This window comes from Protomyctophum bolini (assembly GCF_963924005.1).
Source record: "Protomyctophum bolini genome assembly, chromosome: 2".
Taxonomy (NCBI): Eukaryota; Metazoa; Chordata; class Actinopteri; order Myctophiformes; family Myctophidae; genus Protomyctophum; species Protomyctophum bolini.
Window position 1 is genome coordinate 18,373,139 of NC_137863.1, and position 24,992 is coordinate 18,398,130.

At 44.6% G+C, this 24,992-nt stretch overlaps 1 protein-coding gene across 2 annotated transcripts in view; it reads left to right on the plus strand.

Moving 5' to 3' along the window:
* The window catches only part of adamts9 (ADAM metallopeptidase with thrombospondin type 1 motif, 9), an 81,483-nt gene that overhangs the window by 38,286 nt on the left and 18,205 nt on the right, over positions 1–24,992 (plus strand). Inside the window, exons 23-29 of one of the 2 annotated variants that reach the window (XM_080782404.1) lie at positions 854–973; positions 5,452–5,559; positions 5,968–6,135; positions 8,838–9,113; positions 10,825–10,986; positions 11,422–11,598; positions 23,039–23,212. In XM_080782404.1, coding sequence (XP_080638530.1) covers positions 854–973; positions 5,452–5,559; positions 5,968–6,135; positions 8,838–9,113; positions 10,825–10,986; positions 11,422–11,598; positions 23,039–23,212 — 1,185 coding nt within the window. Of the gene's footprint in view, positions 1–853; positions 974–5,451; positions 5,560–5,967; positions 6,136–8,837; positions 9,114–10,824; positions 10,987–11,421; positions 13,962–23,038; positions 23,213–24,992 lie in introns of those variants that run through there. The other variant, XM_080782405.1, reaches the window with a different exon arrangement.

Below are 24,992 nucleotides of genomic sequence, written 5' to 3' on the forward strand. Positions count from 1 at the left end.
CAGCGGCGATATAAAGGCAACAGTTGTATGCGTGCACATTTGAGAATGCAATTGCACATATTTGTGAGTGCGTGCGTGCCAGACACACCCTACCTCGACACAAAAATGTGAGACCCTCCCCCCCCCCCCCCCCCCTCCCTCCCTCCCCCAACATACCATCAGAGGGGCCGGGCTCACGTTAATGTATATTTGAAGTGCTTTAATGAAGCGTGGGCAAATGGAGGCTGAAGCTGCCGCCGCGCGAGGTTTGACCTCGTTTCATTGAAGCCAGCGAGGCAGAAGACTAGTGGTGGGGATGGGGTGGCGGTGGGGTGGGGTGGGGTGGGGTGGGGGGTGTGTGTGTGTGTGTGTGTGTGTGTGTGTGTGTGGTGAGAGCGGGGGGGGGAGGGTCGTATGACAAAGTTTAAGAGTTAAGACATGAGTTGAAGGCCGTTCACACTGAGCACTATAACTATGAAAATGTAGTTCATAACATTTGCTCCAAGTCAAGTGGATGGCAGAGTTCTGTAAAACATCTACAATGGTATGTTTACTCATTTGGCCCTTTACTCATTAGGCCTGGGCCATCTGACTTCAAATCAGTATCACGGTAGTTCCAAAACGATCATTTTGTCGCTGTCGGGCAGAAATTATTTATTAACTATTTTAACCTTTAGTTTATTTAGAGGGTTATTTTTTTCCTGTAAATTAACACCATTTTCCTTATTTTTTTATCCCACCATCACAACACACTCTCTGTCTCTTTCTCTCTCTCTCTCTCTCTCTGTCTCTCTCTCTCTCTCTCTGTCTCTCTCTCTCTCTCTCTCTCTCTCTCTCTCTCTCTCTCTCTCTCTCTCTCTCTCTCTGAACCCAGTGCACTACATCGTGCGGTCCAGGGTACCAGATGCGTGCAGTGAAGTGTGTGGTGGGCTCTTATGGCACGGTCATGGACGACACAGAGTGCAACGCAGCCACGCGGCCCACCGACACGCAGGTAAGAAGACCCCCGTCCCCATCACACACACACACACACACACACACACAGTATTACTATACTTGTGAGCATTTTAGGGCGACGTTTTTACGAAAATGAATCTTAAACATTTTTTTATATTTGTAACAAAAAATAGCTGATCTACAAGCTCACAAGATCAGCAGTTTTTTCTATGCATGACACTGGCACGTATTTAATAAACCTATCCTCCAAATTCTAATCCTAATCCTGCTTCGTCCACCTGAAAAGAAATCCAATTACAAAACGTAACCCATTTCATTCATAAAACCAAAGTACCATTTATTCTTGTGAGGTCCTCACAAGTACGGTAACAGACATACGCGCACGCACGCACACACACACACACACACACACACACACACACACACACATGCGCACTTTCAACAAACCTGGTCTCAATAAGGCCTTGTTGTCTGATCTAGTCTTAGTCTGGAGAGAGAGCCGGGGCGGGGGGGTAGGGGGTGCTCCGGGCTCCTCTATCCCCACATGGAGGCACATAGCTGGGATTGTCTCTCTCCCTCTGACAGCCTGCCTCCCTCTCTCCTGATGGAGGATGAGGTTTTAGGGATCTGGTGCTATATAGCGCCCAAATAGTAGCCTGGGATCAATACCATTTTCGGGTTTCCGATCCGCTCGGAGCGGGAAAATAACTACACCATCGGGTGGCCGGAACCAGAGTAATAGTAAGAGAGTGGCGACACTAGCGTTGACTCCCATTGGAACAATGGAATGCGGAAGTGCTTCATCTCTTCTGTCGTATGTCCTTAGACCTTCAGCTCCGTTGCAAGCAAGCCAGTCCAGTGTGTCATTGTCCAGGTCAATGAATTAACCCACGATCACCATTCGGTGGCGGGTATATGGGGCAGCTGGTCAGCACGTGTTCCACAGCCTGTAATGGATCCCCACATTCGCAGTGGGCACTGTCTGTGAGACCCCATTTCTGCATGGCTGCACCAAAACGTCCGACACCTGTCCTCAGGCGGTTGAGGGTTGCGGAACCAACGGCGCCGGGCGTGCACCTCCCAAATGATTCCCCTAGTGTAAAAGGTGATTGGTGTGGTCTGATCGTTTAGTGTAAAAGGTGATTGGTGTGGTCTGATCGTTTAGTGTAAAAGGTGATTGGTGTGGTCTGATCGTTTAGTGTAAAAGGTGATTGGTGTGGTCTGATCGTTTAGTGTAAAGGTGATTGGTGTGGTCTGATCGTTTAGTGTAAAAGGTGATTGGTGTGGTCTGATCGTTTAGTGTAAAAGGTGATTGGTGTGGTCTGATCGTTTAGTGTAAAAGGTGATTGGTGTGATCTGATCGTTTAGTGTAAAAGGTGATTGGTGTGGTCTGATCGTTTAGTGTAAAAGGTGATTGGTGTGGTCTGATCGTTTAGTGTAAAAGGTGATTGGTGTGGTCTGATCGTTTAGTGTAAAAGGTAATTGGTGTGGTCTGATCGTTTAGTGTAAAAGGTGATTGGTGTGGTCTGATCGTTTAGTGTAAAAGGTGATTGGTGTGGTCTGATCGTTTAGTGTAAAAGGTGATTGGTGTGGTCTGATCGTTTAGTGTAAAAGGTGATTGGTGTGGTCTGATCGTTTAGTGTAAAAGGTGATTGGTGTGGTCTGATCGTTTAGTGTAAAAGGTGATTGGTGTGGTCTGATCGTTTAGTGTAAAAGGTGATTGGTCTGATCGTTGCATTTCTTTTGGTATAATACTCGTTTGGCATGTCCATCTTTTATTATAACTCGTGGTCAGACTAGCAAATTGATTCGCATTATGTGGGAAAGAAAGCCTTCCGGAACACACCACCGGAACTCGATTATTATTATTTTCCCTTATTTTCCAAAGCGGATCACATGGCTCGGTTTTAGAAGGAATACCAGGCTTTCCTCTGCGGTGACGTGAGGTTTTACCCAAACAGAACATCTTGTAACAGTTAGGACCATCAGGCCGTGATGGAGGCTTCGTTTCCCTCCTGAGGTGGGAATGCTAGGTATGATCTTCACCTAAAACTTAAAGGGATACTTCACCCCGCTTGCAACCAGATCTTATTTTAATGATGTGTGGGAGACAACAAACACTTTCCTGGGGGTTTTTATGTGGGTAATATGTGTTTTTAGATATTTTAGTATTTCAAAGTGTCCATGATGTCATGGACACTGGCCTCACTTCCTTCCTGGACTACAATTCCCATAATGTTTCATCATGGACACATGGAAATACTAAAATATCTAAAAACACATAATGCCGACATAAAACCCCCAGGAAAGTGTTTATTGTCTCCCAAAAATCATTAAAATAAGATGTGGTTGCAAAACGGGTAAAGTTTCCCTTTAAGGTGAACCTTTCACGAACACCTTTTTTGAGATATTTGATAGACATCACCAGGCATTTACCCACTCCTGAATCTTGACTCCATGGCCTAAATTAACTATTAACAATCGTTCACAGATCCATCGTTGGTGTTGTGAGCTTGTAGATCGGCTATTTTTCTAATATCTATCTGTGGGAACTGACTGAGTCAAACAAAATGTAATACCTCAACTCTTACAATTCCAAGTGCCTCTCAGGGTGGGGGGGTGGTGGGGGTCCCCCCAGTTCAAATGTCATTACCACTGTGGTAGACGATAGTTGCCTAAATTTCATGCTGCATTCTTCTTACCCATCCCTCAGTCAAGGGGGCTTGAATCAACCCCGTACACATATCAGTGTACGGGGTCCTTGACATGAAAAAGTCACAGTGAAAATCACTGTTAGAGAGAGAGTGAGAGTGAGACAGCTATGTGATGGGTTACTTAACACACAGTCACACACACACACACACACACACACACACACACACACACACACACACATACATACACACACACACACACACACACACACACACATGTTTGATGTGCGCATGGTGGGGCGTTAAAAGCCATGTTCAGAGGGGCTGAGCATGCAAACTGGGAGGGAATGAGGCCCCCCGTAGCCCCCTTAGCAGCTCTAATTCCGGTGCCTGGGGACCGGCAGAGGCAGTGACCCAGAAGCCAGTCACCTCACCTCACTGTGATTCTAGCCAACCATCCATGAAGTGGGCCACCAGGCCGCCCGGCCCTCTTTCGGCCCACCACCTCCGTGCGGGTGGTGGGGGGTACACAAAGAGAAAGGGTTCCCAAACTTTTCAGGCCACGACCCCCCAAAAAGAACCATATTTGAACCGACACAGACTCCCCACCCTGATGGGAACTTTTAGGAGTTGTAGTTGAGGCGTTACTTTTAGTTTGACTCAGTGCCACAGATGAATGCTGTGTAGAAATAGCCGAACTATAAGCTCGTACTGTAGATCGATGTTTGCGTCTATCTTCCATAACATTTGGCGAGTTTGGTATGAAAGAGGTCTTTAAAAGTCATCGGATTGTAACTTTAGAAATAGATACCCTGTATACACTTATACTGTATGTTGGTTTGTTGACTGTTTAGAACGCACTTGACGGAAAGCGAGGTGGCAGCGTGTGTGTGTGAAGCACCCGCGTGCTAGAGAGGGAGGCTTGTTTCCGCCAGGGTGGGGGGCGCGGCGGCCAAGTGTGGAATGTGGAGCCCACAAACGTAGCCCCGCGGCCCCCTCCCTCGCCTGCCGCCCTGAGACCAGGCTAGGGGTCAAAGGTCACCAGAGGGCTTGGGTTAAGGGGAGGGGGGCGGTGGTGGACAGAAGGTGAGGAAGAGGGGGTGGGCGGGCGACGGGGGAGGAGTTTGTGAACCGCGCCAGCGCTGGCATTGGTGCGCTGGATAGCTGTCCACTATGACCTGTTATGACAGGGATCAGCGATTTACGCTCAGCGGCTTAACGCCACAATCCATAGTTTGAACGGGCTAGGAGCAGGACCCTCGCACTACATTGTTTTTGGTAAGGTGAGGGGAGGGGGAACGGGGGGGGGGGGGGGAGCTGACGGGAAACATAAAACATCTCCCACGAGACACACACACACACGAAAAAAGACTGGGCCATAAATAACTGGCCCAAGATGATTGAAGGCTAGTATTTTATATTCTTCTTTTTGTTTTGTTTGATGTAACATAGCATATTACTTTGAGTTCGGTCGGTATCACAATCCCCACATGATTTTGGGTTGGTAGTAAGTAAAAAAAACTCACAGCATCAAAAGAATAATCAATAAACTATACTCCAAACTTTGGCCAAATTGTCAAATAATATAAGAAATTCTTATAATAAATAAAATGATTATATAATATTATATAATAAATTAATAACAATCATTCACAGATTTATCACCCTCCTGTGATGGCGTTGTGAGCTTGTAGATCCGCTATTTTCACAATATTTCCGCTATTTTCAAACTAAATGTAATTGAGTGCTTGTCAGGGTGAGGAGTCCCCAGTTCAAATAGGATTCTTTTGGGGCATCACAGCCTGAAAAAGGTTGAGAGCCACTGATATACAAGTTGTTTGTGACTCCTTCCTTCCACCAGGACTGTGAGCTGACCCAGTGTCCCAGCAGCCACCCGGTCTCTCCGGATGCCAAGGTCCCCTCCCACCAGGTCCACAAAACACAGTGGAGGTTCGGGTCCTGGACACAGGTAGGTGACACCCCACCCCCCTTCTCCCGCCCTATGTGTAGGGCTGTCCCCATTATAAAACTTTACATGATGATTTCTTTTAAGGCCCACAGCGCTAAAAATATCTTTAACGTCTTTTTGAGCGGTGCCTCAGCTCCATTACGGAGCTATGTGTGTCCCTATGTATGTATGTGTATACGTGTCCCTGTAGGCGTACACATGATAACTCTCGACCGTTTTGGACGTGGGAAGGCTAATATATATATACTTCATACTTAATAAACATCAATAGTGGAAATAGCTGATCTTCTATTATTTTAGAAGTGTTTTTTAGTAATAGTTTTGGACATATGAGGTTCCCAGCCGACAGAGACAGAGATTATGTTCCACTGCTCCTTCTCACCTGGTGTCTCATGGTGCTCCCAACAGTGCAGTGCCAGCTGCGGTAAAGGGACCAGGATGCGCTACGTCAGCTGCCGTGACACCCAGGGCGGCGTGGCTGAAGAGTCGGCGTGTGCCCACCTCCAGAAGCCCCCCGCCAGGGAGGTGTGCTCCGTGGTGGCCTGTGGACAGTGGAAAGTTCTGGAATGGACCTCGGTAAGAATGTCTTATGGGCCAGCAGCAGCCCCTACTACCTACTTATTCACAGGGTTTTTTAGCGACATTTTTATGCATAATATATATATAAAGGATTTGCACACATTTTCAAGATTATTCAAAAAATTCAAAAAAGCTCATCACCCTGAAAATGTAAAAAGTTGTCATTTGTTACTCAGTTTTAAGGTCAACTGGGTTTAGGTTAAGGTTTAGGTTTAAGTTTAGGATCACTGTAGTAGGTTTGGGTTAGAGAATGAACATACAGTAATAGTCAATGGAAATCAGCTGAAAGTCTGCATGTGTCGCAACACAAATCGGTGTGTGCGTGCGTGTGTACATGTCTGCACGCATGCGTGCATGTGTGCGCACATGCGTGAATGTGTGTCTGTATCTGTGTGTGCGACTGCACATGTACATGTACGCGCATGTGTTTGAGAGCGAGAGAGAGGTCAGGGGCTGAGAGATGCTAGGGGAGGGGCTCCAGTGAGGGTCTGCAGTCTTGTTTACAGATGGTTCTCATCAAACATAGTGATGGTGATACTGCTCTGCCAGACTACAGAACTGGTCACTACACACACACTCATGCACGGACACGCAGACACACACACACACACACGCACGTGCGCGCAGCCGTGCACACACCTCTTCATGCCAAAAACACTCATCGACCCCAAGCAGGAAATAAGAAGGAGTTCATCCCATGACCACATATGATCCAAAGAGACTTGCCGTAGCCTCTCGCGTGCACACGTGCACACACATATACACATTTATTTCTGTGTAGACTGGTAGAGGCTAAACCAGCAAACACACACGCACACGCACACACAAACACCCACAACAAATCAAGTAGACACACACGCACATTTTGGAACAGAGAACTTGCAGCAACAACAAAGTGTAGAAAGTTATCTCGCTGGTGATTTATTGCACATATTGAACGCACTCCAAAATATGACACGGTAATATATAGCATGACGAAAAAACGTTGTTATCGTTCTCATGGCCTGCGTGACCTGCGCAGTGCAACGTAAACAGCAGTGTGATAGAATATCACTGCGGCTCTGAAACCTTCTCCGTCTGAGCACAGTGTGTAAACACTGCCGGCGACTGGACAGCATAGAGCCCCATGCTAGCCTCTCACTGGACGTCTAGACAGCATAGAGCCCCATGCTAGCCTCTCACTGGACGTCTAGACAGCATAGAGCCCCATGCTAGCCTTTCACTGGACGTCTAGACAGCATAGAGCCCCATGCTAGCCTTTCACTGGACGTCTAGACAGCATAGAGCCCCATGCTAGCCTTTCACTGGACGTCTAGACAGCATAGAGCCCCATGCTAGCCTCTCACTGGACGTCTAGACAGCATAGAGCCCCATGCTAGCCTCTTACTGGACGTCTAGAAAGCATAGAGCCCCATGCTAGCCTCGTACTGGGCGTCTAGACAGCATAGAGCCCCATGCTAGCCTCTCACTGGACGTCTAGACAGCATAGAGCCCCATGCTAGCCTCTCACTGGACGTCTAGACAGCATAGAGCCCCATGCTAGCTTCTAACTGGAGATGCAATAGTGTAGAAGCCCGACCCGCCTGTGCCTTTCTCGCTTCTTAATGCCACACGATCTGAGAGAGAGACACACACAAACACAAATCGTACGTTTTGAACAGAGGCAGACAGCGATGTGTCTTTGGCCACTGATCGTTTTTTTCCGTGCTGGGCAGGTTGTGTTGCCGTGAAGATCGTGTGTTTGCTGTTCATGTACAATGTACATGTACTGTACTAACTTTGTAATGCTATACTGACGTCTGTGCTCAACAATCTTGAAAACTGGTTAACAGGCCATTTTTGATCAATCAATCAAGTCAATCAATCAAGTCTAACACAGAATTTGTCTATCTCCATAATCAAACTTTCTTCTTTTGTAAATTAACACTGTATTGATCATACTACACAGCGTCACATAAAGGCATCAAAAGTAGCAGATCTACAAGCTCGAAACGCGTCACGTTTTGGCCCTTTTTAGCTTGTCGATCTTCTACTTTTGCAAAAAAAATTATTTGAATCCTGAAAAGTAACCCGGCAGAGACGATAGGATCTCAATGTTGCAATACAGAGGGGGAGGATGGGGGAGCAGATAATTGTTGCAGCAGGGAGTGCTTGGTGGCGGAAGCTGTTTGGTTTCTGAAGAGAAATAGTTGTCTGTTGGGTCAAGGTTCTGTGCAGAGATACAGAACTTACTGTACTGTACTGATTCTGATTCTATCCAGCTCTTTGTGTTGCTCTGCTGTTACTGTACAGTACAGTACATACAGCATTGGTTCTCAGACCTTTTCCACGTCAAAGACGTAGAGTCTGACTGTGGGAGTCTGGGAGAGCAGACGTGTAGGAGGTGAATTCTTATTTAAACTATGTGCAAGCGTGCCATTTTGTATGTGTATAATGTGCACCATTGCACATTTCTTTCTGTGTATTTCCACTTAAATGCTTTTGCAGATAACAGGCTTCATCCGTGGCCAAATACTATGCAGTATTCATTTGAGGGGTCCGTTGGCATGAAAACCTGTATCTCTGATCTGAAGCTCTGACCCTGAAACTCTAATGTATCTCTGATCATTTGGTCTGTGCGTGTGCGTGCGTGTATGCGTGTATGCGTGTGTGTGTGTGTGTGTGTGTGTGTGTGTGTGCGTGCGTTTGTGCGTCATCAGTGCTCGGTGAGCTGCGGCCAGGGGAAGACCACCAGACAGGTGCAGTGTGTCAACTTCAGCGACCAGGAAGTGAGCGAGAGCGAGTGCGACATGGACGACCGCCCCGCCACCGAGCAGGACTGCGCCATGTCGCAGTGCCCGGCGGCGCGCTCCAGCGACCCGCGCTCCTACCCGCCCTCGCCAGGCGGAGGAGGAGGACACAGGAACAACCTGCCCGCGGCCACCGACGGGCACGGCGGAGGAGCCCACCAGTGGAGAAAAGGCCCCTGGGGAGCGGTAAGGGAAACCCCTGATGTCTTCTCCACTTGTTATCATCACAAAGATCAGCAGAGCTATAGTTGCAGTGCTAGTTTTATATGGCAGGCAAGTGTTTTAGTAAATAATATATCTGCTGTCGGGGCAGAAACCAACTATGTCCAAAATATTGCATTTTCAGGAAATGTTTTTTAAAACAACACATTGTTGCCTCAGTGGAGTTTTTGTACCATTAATGTGGAGATGGCTGTTTTGTCCATCATTGATTGGAATGACGAAGTCAGAAGGATAAATAACCCTGAGTTGGAGTTAGGTGGTTAGATGGAGGTTTAGTCAGAAGTGCTTTTCATTGGGTCAATATTTATAAGGGTGTTCAATAGCACAGATTTATATATAATATATTAAACCTGCAGACACACTTAATTCACTTTCACTTTCAGCATGTTTTAAATGCAGCAAAATCTCTCTCTCTCTCTCTCTCTCTCTCTCTCTCTCTCTCTCTCTCTCTCTCTCTCTCTCTCTCTCTCTCTCTCTCTCTCTCTCTCTCTCTCTCTCTCTCGCTGCATTGTTTTCAGCTACCGGTATTTGTAAAACTGGGTTAGCGATCAACTCCTACCATCCCCAAAAATAACCCTGGGCTTTCTTCTTTTTTTTAAAAGAATTCTGGGAAATGATGAGATCTATTTCAGGGTGATTCTTCCTTCCTCAGTCCAGAGGATATTGTCTTTCTTAATGTCGCCATAAGACAACGCTTAGGAGTCGCTCTGCTTTACTGAGCTGTCTCGTCGTATTGTCAACTGTGAACTGGCGCCTTTCCACCGGAGTGGGGACTCTGCTCGTGTCTTGGGTGTGTGACTGTGTGTGTGTGTGTGTGTGTGTGCGCGCACATAGTTGTCAGTCATCAATCTTTTTAATGTGTTTATATCCTAAGCAGCAGTGTCGCCTATTCGTTATTGTCTAAAGTCTGCCTGGATGTAATTGACTGTATGCAAGCAACGTGCTTGGCAGCTGCCATTTTCATATTTGTGTGTTTACATAGCACCTTGTCGTGAAGTAATTGTTCTGCGTTAAACGGTACTTCGACAAAGAAAATACTCAGAAATACCGTCTATTTCATGCCATTGCAGGACACTGCACAGTCCTGAGTTTTAATTGAACTCAGACACTGTTTGAAAGTAACTAAGTACATTTACTTGAGTACAGTCTTTAGGTAGCAAATCATACATCTTCCACCACTGGACTCAGTAAAGTAGTTAAATGAAGTAGTACTCAAACCTTTTCGCTCTGGATCAAGAGCTTCTGCTAAATGCCTGAATTGTAAATTGTTCAAACCTTTTCGGGGCCAAGCACCCCCAAATTGATATAACATTCGCCCGTGTGCGTCGCGGACCCCCATCTGATTTTTTTTTGTGCCCGGGATCCCCAGAAGAGAGTTGCATTGCGCTGTGTTGGGGAGTGAGAGGTGTGACAGACGGTGTTCTGTTGAGGCAGCGGTGGCCAAACCGTTTTCGGAGCGGTCTTGATATAGGAAGGTCGCTAGTTCGTATCCCCGGACTGGCACGTTAAAATTACCATCGCTGAAGTGCCCTTGAGCAAGGCATTGAACCCCTACCATTAAATGTTCTATGTGCAGGGCCTGGCTGTAGACAAGTTATTGAGCTTAGTCCAGTTACCCTGGGTAAACATGGTAACTTTGCGCTTACTTTCTGTGTGTGTTTCTGTGACGTCCCAGTGCTCCAGCACATGTGCAGGGGGCTTCCAGAGGCGCGTGGTGGTGTGCCAGGACGAGAACGGCTACTCGGCCAACAACTGTGAGGAGCGCACCAGGCCCATCGAACAGCAGAGCTGTGAGTCGGGACCCTGTCCGCAGTGGGTCTACGGCAACTGGGGAGAGGTAGGAGGCAATGCATTTTTTTTATTTTTTTTTATGGTTTAGCTGCTGGTTTTTTTGTATACAATGTTAAAGCAGCACTATGTAAAAAAAAAACCCCACATTTGTGTGAAGTGAGGTGCTTACTGTATTTCTATCGGCCAGTTGCCGTCTCACGTCGTCAATGTTTGTTTAACTGCTAACCCTAAACAACCATTAAAAGTCCATAGGCTTGGCTGCCATTTGATTTATGTCATAAGTGCTCTAAACAAACGTTAAAAGGTCTATAGACTTGGCTGCCATATGAATGCCACATGTAATTCTCAAAAAGGCCACGCATTGGACGTCAAAAAGGTGGTCGACGAACATTTTTCGCCTTACTTTTAGTCGACGAAATGAACACCGCTACACAACACACCCTCTTCATTCTATCTACACACTCCTCCTGTCGCCCTGCAGTGCACTAAGCCGTGCGGGGGAGGGATAAAGACGAGGCTGGTGGTGTGCCAGCGGCCCAACGGCGAGCGCTTCAACGACGTGAGCTGTGAGATCCTGGACAAGCCACCGGATCGCGAGCAGTGCAATACTCAGTCATGCCCGTCTAGCCCCCACTGGAGCACAGACCCCTGGAGCTCGGTACGCTCATCATAACCATATTCTATAACCAGTGGTTCTCAAAAAAGTAGGGCTTCCCGCCCGGGGAGAAGTTGTGGTAAGTGATGCATATGGCTGCCCCGTGGGGAGACAGGGGTAGTTCCAAAAATAAAGATGTCTGACTGATAAACTTACATACCGGTCTCTCTGAATATTATCTTAATAGTACATGGTGTCAGAAGTGGGATGTATGTTTATACAGTCAGCCATCTTTATTTTAGAACTACCTCTGTCCCCCCCAGGGGACAGCCTTATCTCTTATCACAACAGGTCCCCCTGGGTTCCTTGGGGTTTCCAATTGACCCTTAAACAGGCATTTAACTCTGAGAGCATTTTCAAATGGAACCAAATGGACCCTAATAAAGGTAAATAAATGCTCCTTCCCCGATGTCGGGAAAAAAAACTATTGTTTTTCGGAACTAGTTGAAAGAGTCAGTAACAGTTTTGGACATGAGGTTTCCACCCGACAGAGACGATTATATTTCGCTTTACAGCTCAGAGAGTTATGAAGGTCCTTGGAAAAACAATGTTTGAGAACCACTGTTCTAATAATCTTTTATTTTTTAATCTCATCCTTTCACCTCACAATGGAGTTTGACTGCTAAACTGCTAAAGCATGAACAACAAGTCCTTAACAGGGCGGGATGACAGTTTAGTTATTTCATGTTGGACCAATCCCACTCCTCTTTCTGCTCCCTCACATCTAACCAAAACCCCCACCCCTCCCCAATATTCCACCCAACCCCTCCCATATCTTTCTTCTGGGACCAGTGATTGGTCGCCAACAGTTTAGTGGTAATTGGAATATGTGTATTTCTGTTGCACTTAACAAGCAAAGATAATGACAAAGATACAATCTCTGCCAAACTGTACAAAGTTTAAAAAAAAAACACTTCCAAAATGCTACATTGACAGCTGTGACTACAAGGATTTTTGTTTTATTTTGGTCTTGTTCTAGTTACCACAAAGCCGCTGTTGGTCCTTGTCAAACATCACAGTTAGCTTGTAAGATATTGTTTTTAAAAGATAATTTATTACTTAAGAGATTTTTTTTGTTTATCTTTTGTAAATAGCATTAACCTTTAAAAAGTGAGTGTGTCTTAGCTCTTTGTATTTGCCCCTCCCCTAGCCAATTGTTCATAGCAAATCCAAATGCTGATGAATGCTTTTGTATATCAGGAATATGCAACGCATTGTTTTTGTAATCCAAAGACTGACCCATTATTACCACAACATTTTTTGGTGCTACACATGACGTTTAGGCATTCCGCGGTGAACGCTGATTGAAAGCACCGGCCTACATGCTATATACTATATTTGTGCGGAATACTTTTAAGTATTGTATATACAGTATTCCATTGTGTCGTGGCAGAAACCACTTCTCCGTATTCTAACCTTTTTTTTTTTTTGTAAATGAATGCCCTACTTGATCATACTACAGCGGCACACAAAGGCATCCAAAGTAGCAGATCTCTCGAAACGCGTCTTTTCGCGCCACATTTCTGCTACTTTGAATTTGAATTAGAATCCTGAAAAGTAACAGTTTTGGGCACATGAGGTTAACACCCAACAAAGACAATATAGTATCTATGCAGTACATATACGTACTGTATACACACGCTCAACTGGCTATTGTATCAATAATTCAATTTGTCTCAAGGCACATGTGGTTTGTTTAGAGAGAAGTTACTAATCTCAATGTAACACTTTATTTTGCAGTTTTTTTTACATAGCTTGTAATAGGCGAAAAATAATGGCCTCAAGATCATTAATTTACTACAGAGACAAAACGACAACATGCACTCAATTCAGAGTATACGTACTGTAGTAGGACTTTAAAATAGGACCGTAAAATAAAGTGTTTCACGGAAATGTTTTATTGCTAATTAGACACAATAGCCAAATTTCATTAGCGTGGACTTAAAAGATATTTGATGTAAGGTCTTTGCTCCAAAGGTGCTTGATGTGAGTATATACATATATATATATAATTATATTTATATATTGTGTTAGATAATGTTTGCTTTGTAAATACTGTTGCTAATTATGCTATGCTCAACAATACCTCACTTGGAACTCAGCTCAACTAGCCATTAACCACAACAACCTGTACAACCATGGTGCTTTTAGGCAAAACAAGGGAGACACGAGATATATATAGTATATATAAATATCAAACACTTCCAAATCAAAATATAAGGTCGGGTGTTTGTTGCACCTTGCATTTTGATACTCAATTTGTTTGTATATTCTGCTTTATTTTTTCTCTATGAGCAGTTTTTGATTGATTTTAACTTACAAAGATATCTATGTCCTAGATTTGATTAAACAATATTTTAAGTGTGTTCATATATCCATCATCATCAACATGCTTCACTTTAAGAGAATGTCCCCTGCTGTAATTATTTGTATTTTTTTGTAACACCTGATACCTGTAACCACAGGGGAAGTTCATACAGTAGTATCTTTTGTATATGGAGCTCCTTCGCTGAGCCAACCTAAAAGCCTGATTCATCTTTGTTGCATGACAGTGTCGCACGGCAAGAATGGCCGAAGCTATCTCACCAGAGTCACTGACTAACACTAGCTAACGTTGTTAGCTTGTAGTTTGGCTATTCTCGGTCGTTCTCGGCGCACAACACCATTGCACGATGGAGCATGAATTAGGCTTAATGTGTCTACCTCAATCTTTGTTACGATTGCCCCCCCTTATCGCATCTCTCTCTCTCTCTCTCTCTCTCTCTCTCTCTCTCTCGCTCTCTCCCCTTCACTGGATGTTGTTTTTTCTTTTTCTTTTTTCAAGATTAACCAAACCACCTTGTCAACTAGTATATCCAATGCAGTCAATAATAGCCCTGCACTGTAAAATCCTGAGTGTTAATTTAAAAGTGCACTACGACGGACAACATTCAGCCATCACTAGATGGCACACTCCACTCTACACTTCTGTTGCATAAGGGTCCTTATTAATATTTCCCTGAATCAGGCCTACAGTATAAGGCTTCATTTATAAAGGGATTGGTCACTTTCCCATCTCTGAAGAAATACAAAACAAAAAGGATAATGTTTAACTGCTGTAAAAAAAAAAACCTTAAAAGTCCATAGACTTGGCTGCCACATGACATCATATTTAGTGACCTAAACAAACATTAGTTTGTTAAAAGTGACACACATTAAAAGTCCATAGACTTGGCTGCCATACGACGTGATTTCAAAAGCCAGATGTTGGAGGGGCTAGCTCCCCTCAAACAAACAAAAAACAAGTTTAACTCAGAGAAAAATGGAACCAAAATTAATGGACCCTCACGAGTGTACCGTTAAAAATAACACTGAGGATTTTGGAGCGTAGGTACAGATCCAGGGTATATGTCATCTTCTACCTCGTAATGCTTAGCATGTTTATCAGTGGGGGTAGTGAAAACCCATCCAGAATCTGTGGGTATAGGGTTATTTTCACTTAATCACACTTCTGGGCTCATCTAACCTCTTTCGTGAGGATAACTCCACACCCCAGAGTTTTTTTCATTCAGTATTTGGGTTTTGATATCCATATCAGAACCCCCCCCCCCCCCCCCCCAGAACCAAGCAACGTTAAAAACAGTCTGGGTTGCACCCAAAAAGCCTGATTAGACATAGGAATGAACCCCAGAAGTGCTCTCAATGTGAAATATCCCTGTGTATCATGCCTGTGTTAGCCCACCCAGTTGACTGCCTCTTCATGGTCATAAATATTTCCTCCTGACATTACACCTTGTTTTAAGGGCCTGTTAACCCAGCAGCAAGCACATTTATTCCCCAACACCATCGCTCACTAAAACAAAAAAAACCTTAATGACTCTCACATGTCTCTTAACGTATATAAAAAAAAACTAAATCATTCTTGGCTACTTTCGATTCAGCGAAAGTACGACATTGTGTTTACACCAGTGGTTCTCAATGTGGGCTCCAGGGATCCCCACCAGTGGTCCTTGAGTTGGTTGCATGTGTTCCCCAAGCGAGGTTTGTTAATATAGCATAAAATAAAAATATGTTTAACCACTCTTAACACCGTCACCTATACAACCCCTAATTATCAGATCTCAAGCTCACAATGCAGTGCGACGCAGTGCGTAGTTTTTGATTGATTGAAAACTTTATTAAGTTTGTTAACAGTGCAGGTTAACAGTCAAAGGTTATGCTAAGATTATAACACAAAGGTCCATTGTTCTCGATCAGTAAAACAATCAATACATATTGGGATAAAACTATGTAGCATCTTAAATTTAGGTAGGCTATATTTTCAGAGTAAGGAAGGGTGCAGACAAGTCTTGTATGGTAGGCACAAAATCTTGTGCCTACCATGCATATTAATTATAAAATAGTTTGAGAACCACTGGTTTTACACAACACAGTGGCGTACGTTCCAATTCCACCAAAACATTGGTTCATGCGATGTAGAATATTTATCATTTCATTCCCGACTCTTTTTTCCTCGCTGTACTGTGCCAGTGGCCAGTAAGGTGGTGGAGTATAGTCACACACACACGCACACACACTGAAATCCAGAGTGTTAAATTGGACCCACTTAAGAGTAAAACATTTTTTTAATACTTAACACTCAGGATTTGGCTGTGTACCAAATTAAGTTGACCAACAGGCTCTTGAAATAAAGTCAATTCCATGCCTCTCACTTCCAATGGCAGTATTAGTCTGTCTCATTGTGTATATTTGTGTAATTATTACTTGTATTTATTTGCTACTTCATTATCATGTCAATGTCAATATTTAATTTTCTTTATGGATTTATTTTGAATTCATCTCCAAGGTTACAATTAAAGTGAAGTAGAGGTACTATTAAAGGTTTCTATCATTCTTATCATTTGAACGAAGTCTCACCGATCATTTCTCATCATGATGCTCTTTGATTTATTGCATCAACACTTAATGCATGAACACCCTATTCTATTTGTTGTATGACAGGGTTACTGTACTTCACACCACATGGCGACAATAGCCAATCTACAAGCCCTCAAAACACTGCATTGCAGCGCTTTGTAGAGCTTGTACATTATGCCATTTCTATTTTATTTTTTTCAAAAATCTTTGGAAATTCCTAAAAAGTAACCGTTTTGGTCATGTGAGGTTTCCACCCCGGCACCCCGACAGAGACTATAATGCAACTTCCTCTATTCCTGGCAAGCATAATATGCTTTGAATACTAGCAGTTCTCGGGGAAGGTTGATGCTAACTCACACCCCGGAACAGTAGATCCAAAAATAGTGTAAATAAATGAGGTAATTGCTATGATGAGAACCCACAAACAGACATGTGAAAACATTCATTACTGCCAAGCTTGCTCCTTGAACATAGTATCCTTCATCCTTGTAAAAAGAAACAAGTTCAGCAACATGTCACTTTATGCAGATTACCAACTTGAGCTTTGTTGTAATTACAGCGTGAACATGGAAGTGGCTGTGTCCTATATTATATAGCGCTTTACCTTTGGATTAGATGGGCAGGGAAACTCTCATTTCGGGGAATGGTTGTATGAGAGAGTTCCGACAAATGGGTTTTAAAGCACCCCAACCCCCTCCCCCCGCTTAGCCAGCGTTTTCAAAGGTGGTGGTGGGGGGGGCTGGGGGGGTTGTTGGGGAATGGCTGGATGAAAAATGCACATTTCACTGAGCAATATCTTTTGTTGTTTTATGAGGTCGGGGCCTATACTAACCTCTCTGGGGCAATTATGTGTTGTTTTCTGTCTGTTCAAAGCGTTTTTGTATCAAGGTAAATCTTTATTCTGTGTGACAACGCCTCCCCCGCGGAGCCTCCCCATCTCATTTGCTGTGTTCACTCACTCCTAATGCCCACTACCGCCTTTTTTCCACCCTTTTTGAGGGGTGGGAGATATACTCTCATTTGACTCTGAGAGTATACAAATGGACCCTTTTATGGGTCTATAACTTCCAAGAGTGCATAAACGGACTCTTAACGGATTTGTAAAGGGACATTCACTCTCCAAGCACTATGGCTGTAATGGTAACTATAACCAGCAGTACATTCACTCAAGTACTGTACTGTGGGAATTGTTACTTTACCGTGTTTTCCATTTTGCAATACTTTTACATCTACTCCACTACATATCAGAGTAAAATATACTTTGTTATTAGTTACTTTGTAGATTTTTATTATTACAAAACATGCATTAACCCCTATGCATACTTTGAGTACATTCCATTTTGTACACACTCAGAGTTAAATAAACGGCACGCTCAGGGTTATAACAGGGCAACACGTGCTATTCTGTAAATTCGCCAGCTCAGTGAAGCCCCTCCCTCAGCCCCACCCCTCCGGGTTAAGGCGGATTGATGACATTGTTCCGACGATCAGTCGGTCGGTCGGTGCATGGGGGGAGGCTGACGGTGACTCATATGATGATACGATCAGTCGGTCGGTCGGTGCATGGGGGGAGGCTGACGGTGACTCATATGATGATACGATCAGTCGGTCGGTCGGTGCATGGGGGGAGGCTGACGGTCAGTCGGTCGGTCGGTGCATGGGGGGAGGCTGACGGTGACTCATATGATGATACGATCAGTCGGTCGGTCGGTGCATGGGGGGAGGCTGACGGTGACTCATATGATGATACGATCAGTCGGTCGGTCGGTGCATGGGGGGAGGCTGACGGTCAGTCGGTCGGTCGGTGCATGGGGGGAGGCTGACGGTGACTCATATGGCGGGCCGTCCGGAACGGAACAATGGTGGGGGTCAAGGGTCACGTTTGATCTGGGAAGGGGCCCTTCCTGGGTTATCTCATCAGAACAGAAATCGCGGGGCGATTCCAGGAAAAAGAAAGAATGGCAAAAACAAAGTCGGGGAAACCTGTCTAGTCAGTGCAAATTGTTTCCCAACCTCTTCCGGATCAGAGACCACTTTGGGGCCCACCCTTCTGTCCACTTAACACGGCAGCCGGAAGAGGTCAAATTATGGGTTGGCCACGTAGAAAATGTTCATTAGAATGATCAACCAATCGATTGTGTTCTGGCTTGGATCAATGCAACTAGCGTAATATACTTTTAAGTTCCTATTTATCGGTATCGGAATGAAAAGTAAATTTTCAAGGTTTTAAAGGAAACAAAATACCATGGCATTTTATTTTATAAAAGATGCTAGCCGCTTCTACAAGTGACTTTGTGTGTTTGTTTGTTCATTGCGAACGCAGTGAGCACTTACTATGAGACCTAGCAGATCATGTCTGTCTGTCTGTCTGTCTGTGTGTCACACTTTTGTGCCCATATATGGAGCTGCTTTGGGGACTCCTTATATGGTTATGGCTGAGTCATGGTGACATGACTCTGATGGCGTGGTCCAACTTGTGCCCATATATGGAGCTGCTTTGGGGACTCCTTATATAAATCTTAAAAAAACCCAAATATGTACGAGCTGCGTTCACTTCCCGCGTTTGCGCGTCTTACTGGTATGTATGTACTGTATACATTATGTAAGACTGTATACATATGTATGTACTATCTGTCTGTATGAGTATGGTATAAACGGCAACTGATTGCAACACAAATCTAATGTACAACTACACTTAGACTGCCACCATTTATTGAGAAATTAGGACCTAATTCACGCCAGCCTTTTTTTAATTTGAGCTCTTATTTTGAAAAGCCACATTTTGCCTCAACCGGAAGTGAGCTCAACCCTGCCAGCTTTACGTTGCCAAGACAACCTTTGTTTACATGATCACATCCATGCCTACCGGTATACACTATTGCCCTCCACAACGTCGGCTCGTGCCGTCAAAGAAACGCTGTTTTGACCAAAAATGCCATCTGGGACAAGGAATAGGAGATACAGGCGATTGAAAGAAACGGATAGAATGGATTGTTATGGCGACGACGATCTAATATGAACGATCCAGTGCTGTGCTAACAACACAGCTAGCTAACCGGCTAACGTAAGTAGCATTATGGCTCGATCGATCAAATGCACTATAAAAGCGCGATTGACGCCGATCGGAGGCAATGGCGGCAAGCGTTTTATTAATTAATTGACACTAATCTAAGGCAATGGCGCCGAGGGAATTAACGTTCTTACCAATAACATCTTCAAATGGGCAATATGCTGACGGCACCACCAGTGGGCCCTGGCCCACAGGCTGGGAATGACGGGTGTAGTGAGAGCCGGAAGAGAGGCCTCTTCCTCAGGATTCCCAGACAGAGGCACATGCTGCTGGAATGTGATGTACTGTACTGTATGTACTGTATGTAGACGTACCACATCAGCTCTGTTCCTTTGCACTCTCAAAATAAAATGTTGTGTGTGGAATTGTAATTGTAATGTGTAGAATGTAGATTCTAGCTCCCAAAAAAGGTGCTCAAAATGTCAACGTGCCATAAACGCTCATGGCAGGTGGATTAGCTGGTGGGTGACGGATGCTGTCACAGTTGTCTGTAGACTTGTGTTTCTCTTTCTCTTTATATGATTAAGTGGGTAATGACAGGCTGAAGTGTGAGATGACGTTGATATAAGCTGATAGCTATTTGCAGCACACTGGAGCATTCTTACACTAAGTTAATACAGCTTAATACTTATGGGAGTACACAGGCCTAGAAAATGAATGTGATTTACTTTGACCCGTTTGTAATGATCCCCAAGATAATGGCGTTTTATTTGAGGGCAGTATACTATACAATGGCTGGAAAAGCCATTTTAAGAGTATATAAACCTTGAGGAATGACCTGACATCTGAACAGAGCTGTGGCCTGGCGTGCAGGATGCCTTCTTGGAGTTGTAAAATTCCCACACTTAATGATTTAAACCTTTACGGCAAAGTTCTCATATAAGAAATGTGCCTACCTTATAGCACCATGCAACACGTGCATAGGGGCCTTCGCTATGTTTCACCAGTTTCAATTGAAACGGGCCTCCGCCCTCAGGGGGGCCTCCGAGCTACGACTGACCGCCAGACCCCCACGTCATTAACCCCAAACCACCCTTGGCCCTCTCTCTCGCTGCCTTGCTCTCTCCCACGTTGTTGAAGTTACACCTATTTCCTGTTAATAACCTGGGTAAAATGTGCAGCATTGGGAGGTAAATGGGAGACACTTTATTGTGAAGGGTACGACAGGATGAGGAGAGGTATTGTTGCTGCGTAATTGTCGAGAGTAATGGCTGCAAGTGATATTGAACAGTCAAAACATGTGTCAATACGCCTGTAACAACAGAATAACTATGTCATAGGTATATATGGGGGCCTCATTTGGTCATGAAACGGGCCTCCAGATTCCTAAGGCCGCCCCTGAACACGTGTGCTCTGCTCACCCGAGTTACAGCAAAAACACGAGTTCATATGGATGAGTAGTATATCACAACAACCAACCAACATACAGACATCGACAAACGTCATATGATTAAAGTGAAACGTTCCTCACTCAACGACAAACATAATATTAGCCATAATAAAGGAATCGCACAACGTTAATGTTTTATTTTGCCTTTAATTGAAGATACAAACCAAAATCGTAGAACGCTGCTGCATCGTTTCGCTGGACTCTTGTATTGTTGTCACACTAATGCTGAAAATAAACCGTTCCCTCAAATACCACTGGAATCAAGTGAATCATTTTATACCACTTTGAGGGCCTGCCCTGATCATGTGATGCTTGGGGGGAGGGTGGGGGATTGAACTGTACAAATGCTCAGTTCATTGACATCACTGACAACACAGATAAACCCATTTCGAGTTCACTGCATCAAATAATGACACAGGCATGCAAAGGACCCACACGGTTAATAATCTCACATTTTCAGTTTGTAAACTCTTAAATGAACACTGAGGATTTTACTGCGTAAGATCCGTCCCCACCCTGAATGAGGTGAGGGGTCATAGCGTGTTCCTGTGTGCCAGGGTGCCATGCTGGTCAGAGCACTGCGCCACGCTGGGTCGCGTACCCGTTCAACTCAGAGCCTGTCACTTCCCATCCATCCCCACACGTAACACCCCCTTTGATTCGCCCTGCAGCACTGTGTGTGTGTGCGTGCGTGTGTGTGCGTGTGCACGCTGCTCTGGGGCGTCTGCTGCCTGTCACAGCAGGTTACATTTTGGCTGGCTCAGTGAACCCGGAGGTGAAACAAAGTACTGCCGGGTTGCCACGCCGGCACTGCTTTCCCATTGGTCCGCCACGTGGATCGGTCCAGAGTAATATAGTAAGAGAGTGGCGACACTAGCGTTGACTCCCATTGTAACAATGGAATGCGGACGTGATCGTTCTATCTCAATGGGATAGTTCCAGCCATAGGAGCAATGTTTGGAATTATAGCCTAGGCTCCCGCATTGCGGCGAGATCAAAGCGTGTCGCTACTCTCCTACTCTACACTCTGGATCGCTCAACGCCCGCCCGCCTGTCTGTCTGTCTGTCTGTCTGTCTGTCTGTCTGTCTGTCTGTCTGTCTGTCTGGGTGCCACCACATGCGCGAGCAAAAGACCAGCCCAGATGTCGCTTCCGGGGCTTTAAGGAGCTGGGGTTTCGTTTTTTTTAATATATAAAGATAGATATATTATATCTAAAACCACATATTACACACATAAAGACCCCAGGACAGTGTTCTAAATCTTCTAAACGTCATTAACATATTTTGTTTTTGCAAAAATTTGTCCCTTTAATTCCAAACTTCTGACCATGTGGCACTCATTTGCATAATCCTTCATGAAGACATTTCACCAAAGCTATATTTTATGTTATTATCGGGTCACTCTTTTCTTTTCTCATTTTCTTTGCCAGCTACTTGAAAACATGTTGGACAACATGTTGATCTACCTTTACTAGCAACCATAGTGGAGACTTTTTCATGATGGGCTGCCTCTATTCTGAACGCCGCAACGTGAAGTCGTATAGAGCGTCGCAGTCCCGCCCCCTTTCTTGACAACGCCAGGCTCAGAAAATAATTCCCAATGCATTTTTCCCATAGACATTTCGAAACGTATTTATTTAAAGACCTTATAAGCGTCGTACAAAGCCAACAAACACAATATTTTGGACCAAACAAATACTTTTTTTTCTTTGTTTGGCCCAAAACATTGTGTCATGATTTGTCACGTCAAGAGTTGGCTTTGTCTGCGGCGTAAACGTCTTTAAATAAATACTTTTTGAAAAGTCTATGAGGAAAATGAACGACGATCTCTTTTCCGGGTCTCTCGAGCGTTGCGGGACTGCGACGCTCTATTGGCGGCATACTCTGAACACTGCAACGTGAAGCCGTATTGGCTGCATACTCTGAACACCGCAAATGTGAAGCTGTGAGCTGAGGCAGAGGCTGAGGCACACAAACTGATTATAGATGTTCATAAACGAGAGATTGCTGCAGCTGGCAATTATGACCGAGTCATTCTTGTTTAACCCTTTGCTTTATACCTCTCTGGCCCTATCTGTCTCATGCAGTGCTCGGCGTCCTGTGGCCGTGGGTTCAGGACCCGCAAAGTGAGCTGCGTGACCCGGTCGGGTCGTCCCGTCCCGGAGGACCACTGCCAGCGCCTGTCGTCCTCCAAGCCCAGCAGGCAGAGACGATGCCGGGGGGGTCGCTGTCCCAAGTGGAAGACCGGCAACTGGGAAGAGGTACAGTACAGTAGAGCAGTAGGGACCCCCAGGTGGGTCCCCAGATGACAGTGAAGTGACAATCTAAGGACTTTTAAAACAAACAAAAAAGACTGCAGTACTGCATCAAAAGTTATCAGCAAACTATACTATGAAAACTGGTCAAACATTGGCCAAATTGTCAATTAATGTAAGAAAAGAGGCAAACGTTTGGAAAATAGCCAATCTACAAGCTCACAAAGCCTTCACAATATATCTGTGGAACGAAGTTAAACAAAAATGTAATGCCTCCACTGCAATGCCAACTGCAACTGTAATGCCTCATCCCAAGAGTGGGGTGAACGGGGGACCCCTCTGTCCCCCGTTCAAATATGATTGTTTTATGGGGGGTTCACAGCCACGATTTGCCCATTAAGACCTGAGGCGGTGGCCGATTCTACAAATACCTTCTAAATCAGTGGTTCTCAAACTGTTTTGTGCCAAGGACCCCCCTAAAAATGATATGTAGCCTACTTTGCTGCATACCTCCCATCTGAAAATTCTTTGTGCCAGAGGCCCCCAGAAGAAAAGATTTGTGTTAAAAAAAAATGTACGTATAAGCTCGCAGCACGGCACAAACGTGGACTCTCCACTGTTCTAAATCCTAAGAGTTTTCTGAACAATGTAGTGCATGCTGCTATAGCTATAGTCTAAAATGACACAGACGCTTTCCCGGTTTTAATGGGTGATAATGTTCAACGTTGTTTTCTCAGTCAATAGTAAAAGAAAAACAGCATACAGTATAAGTGTATACAGGGTATCTGAACATTTCTAATAAAGGATACAATTGAATAACCGTTAAAACCTTTTTAATACCAAATTGGCAAATATTACATAAGTAAGAGCCAAACATTGTGAAAATAGCCGATATGTGAGGCGCTGTGAGTTTGTAGATTGGCTATTTTGGCGATATTCAACTGTGGACCCGAGTCAAACTAAAATGTGATGCCTTCAATTCCAAGTGCTTGTCAGGTCGCGGTGGTCCCCAGTTCGAATCTGATTATTCTGGGGAGTCGCAGCCTGAGAAGTTTTGGAACCCTTACAGCCGAACTCTTTGACCCTGCAAGAAAACCTCTCAGTATCCAGTCGGCTGTTCTTCGTGCTGCCAGACCGGCAGGCTTTTTTCCTCTTGTCAGTTTTAATTCTTCACAGCTTGGTAGCGGGAGAAGGAACACATCTGTGCACTGGGTGGAAGGAGCACTTACTGGGTGGAAGGAGCACTTACTTATTAGGTGACCGTGAAAGTAGCAATACCACAATGTAGACATAATCTGTTGTATAAGTAAAAGAGGCCTATGTATGGGCTATTCTAAATTGCGCGTAAAATACAAAAGTATTGGAGTCAAAATATATACCGTATCCATAGTCATTATGATTGGCCCATTTCACAGAGTTTGTGTTTCTTCAAAAATTCCCCCAATATAGCAGATTGAATGATCCTTGGTTGCTAGGAGACGCACACAACCGGAAGGAACTGGAAGTGGAAAGAAAATCTCTGCTGGCCCTAGTGTTATCTGATTCAGAAAACTTTATTCTGTGTTTTTGGTTAAAACAAGCTCTTTTCCACGGCTCCTAAACTCATGAACCAATGGTCGCAGTTGATTTGTTTTCTCTCCATTTGAATGGAGACGTGCCTCTGATTTCCCACATGTAGCTTTGTTTACGCCTCTCAGCCATTATAAAATACACGGTAACATCACACCTCTTTGTTTACGCCTCTCAGCCATTATAAAATACACGGTAACCTCACACCTCTTGTAGC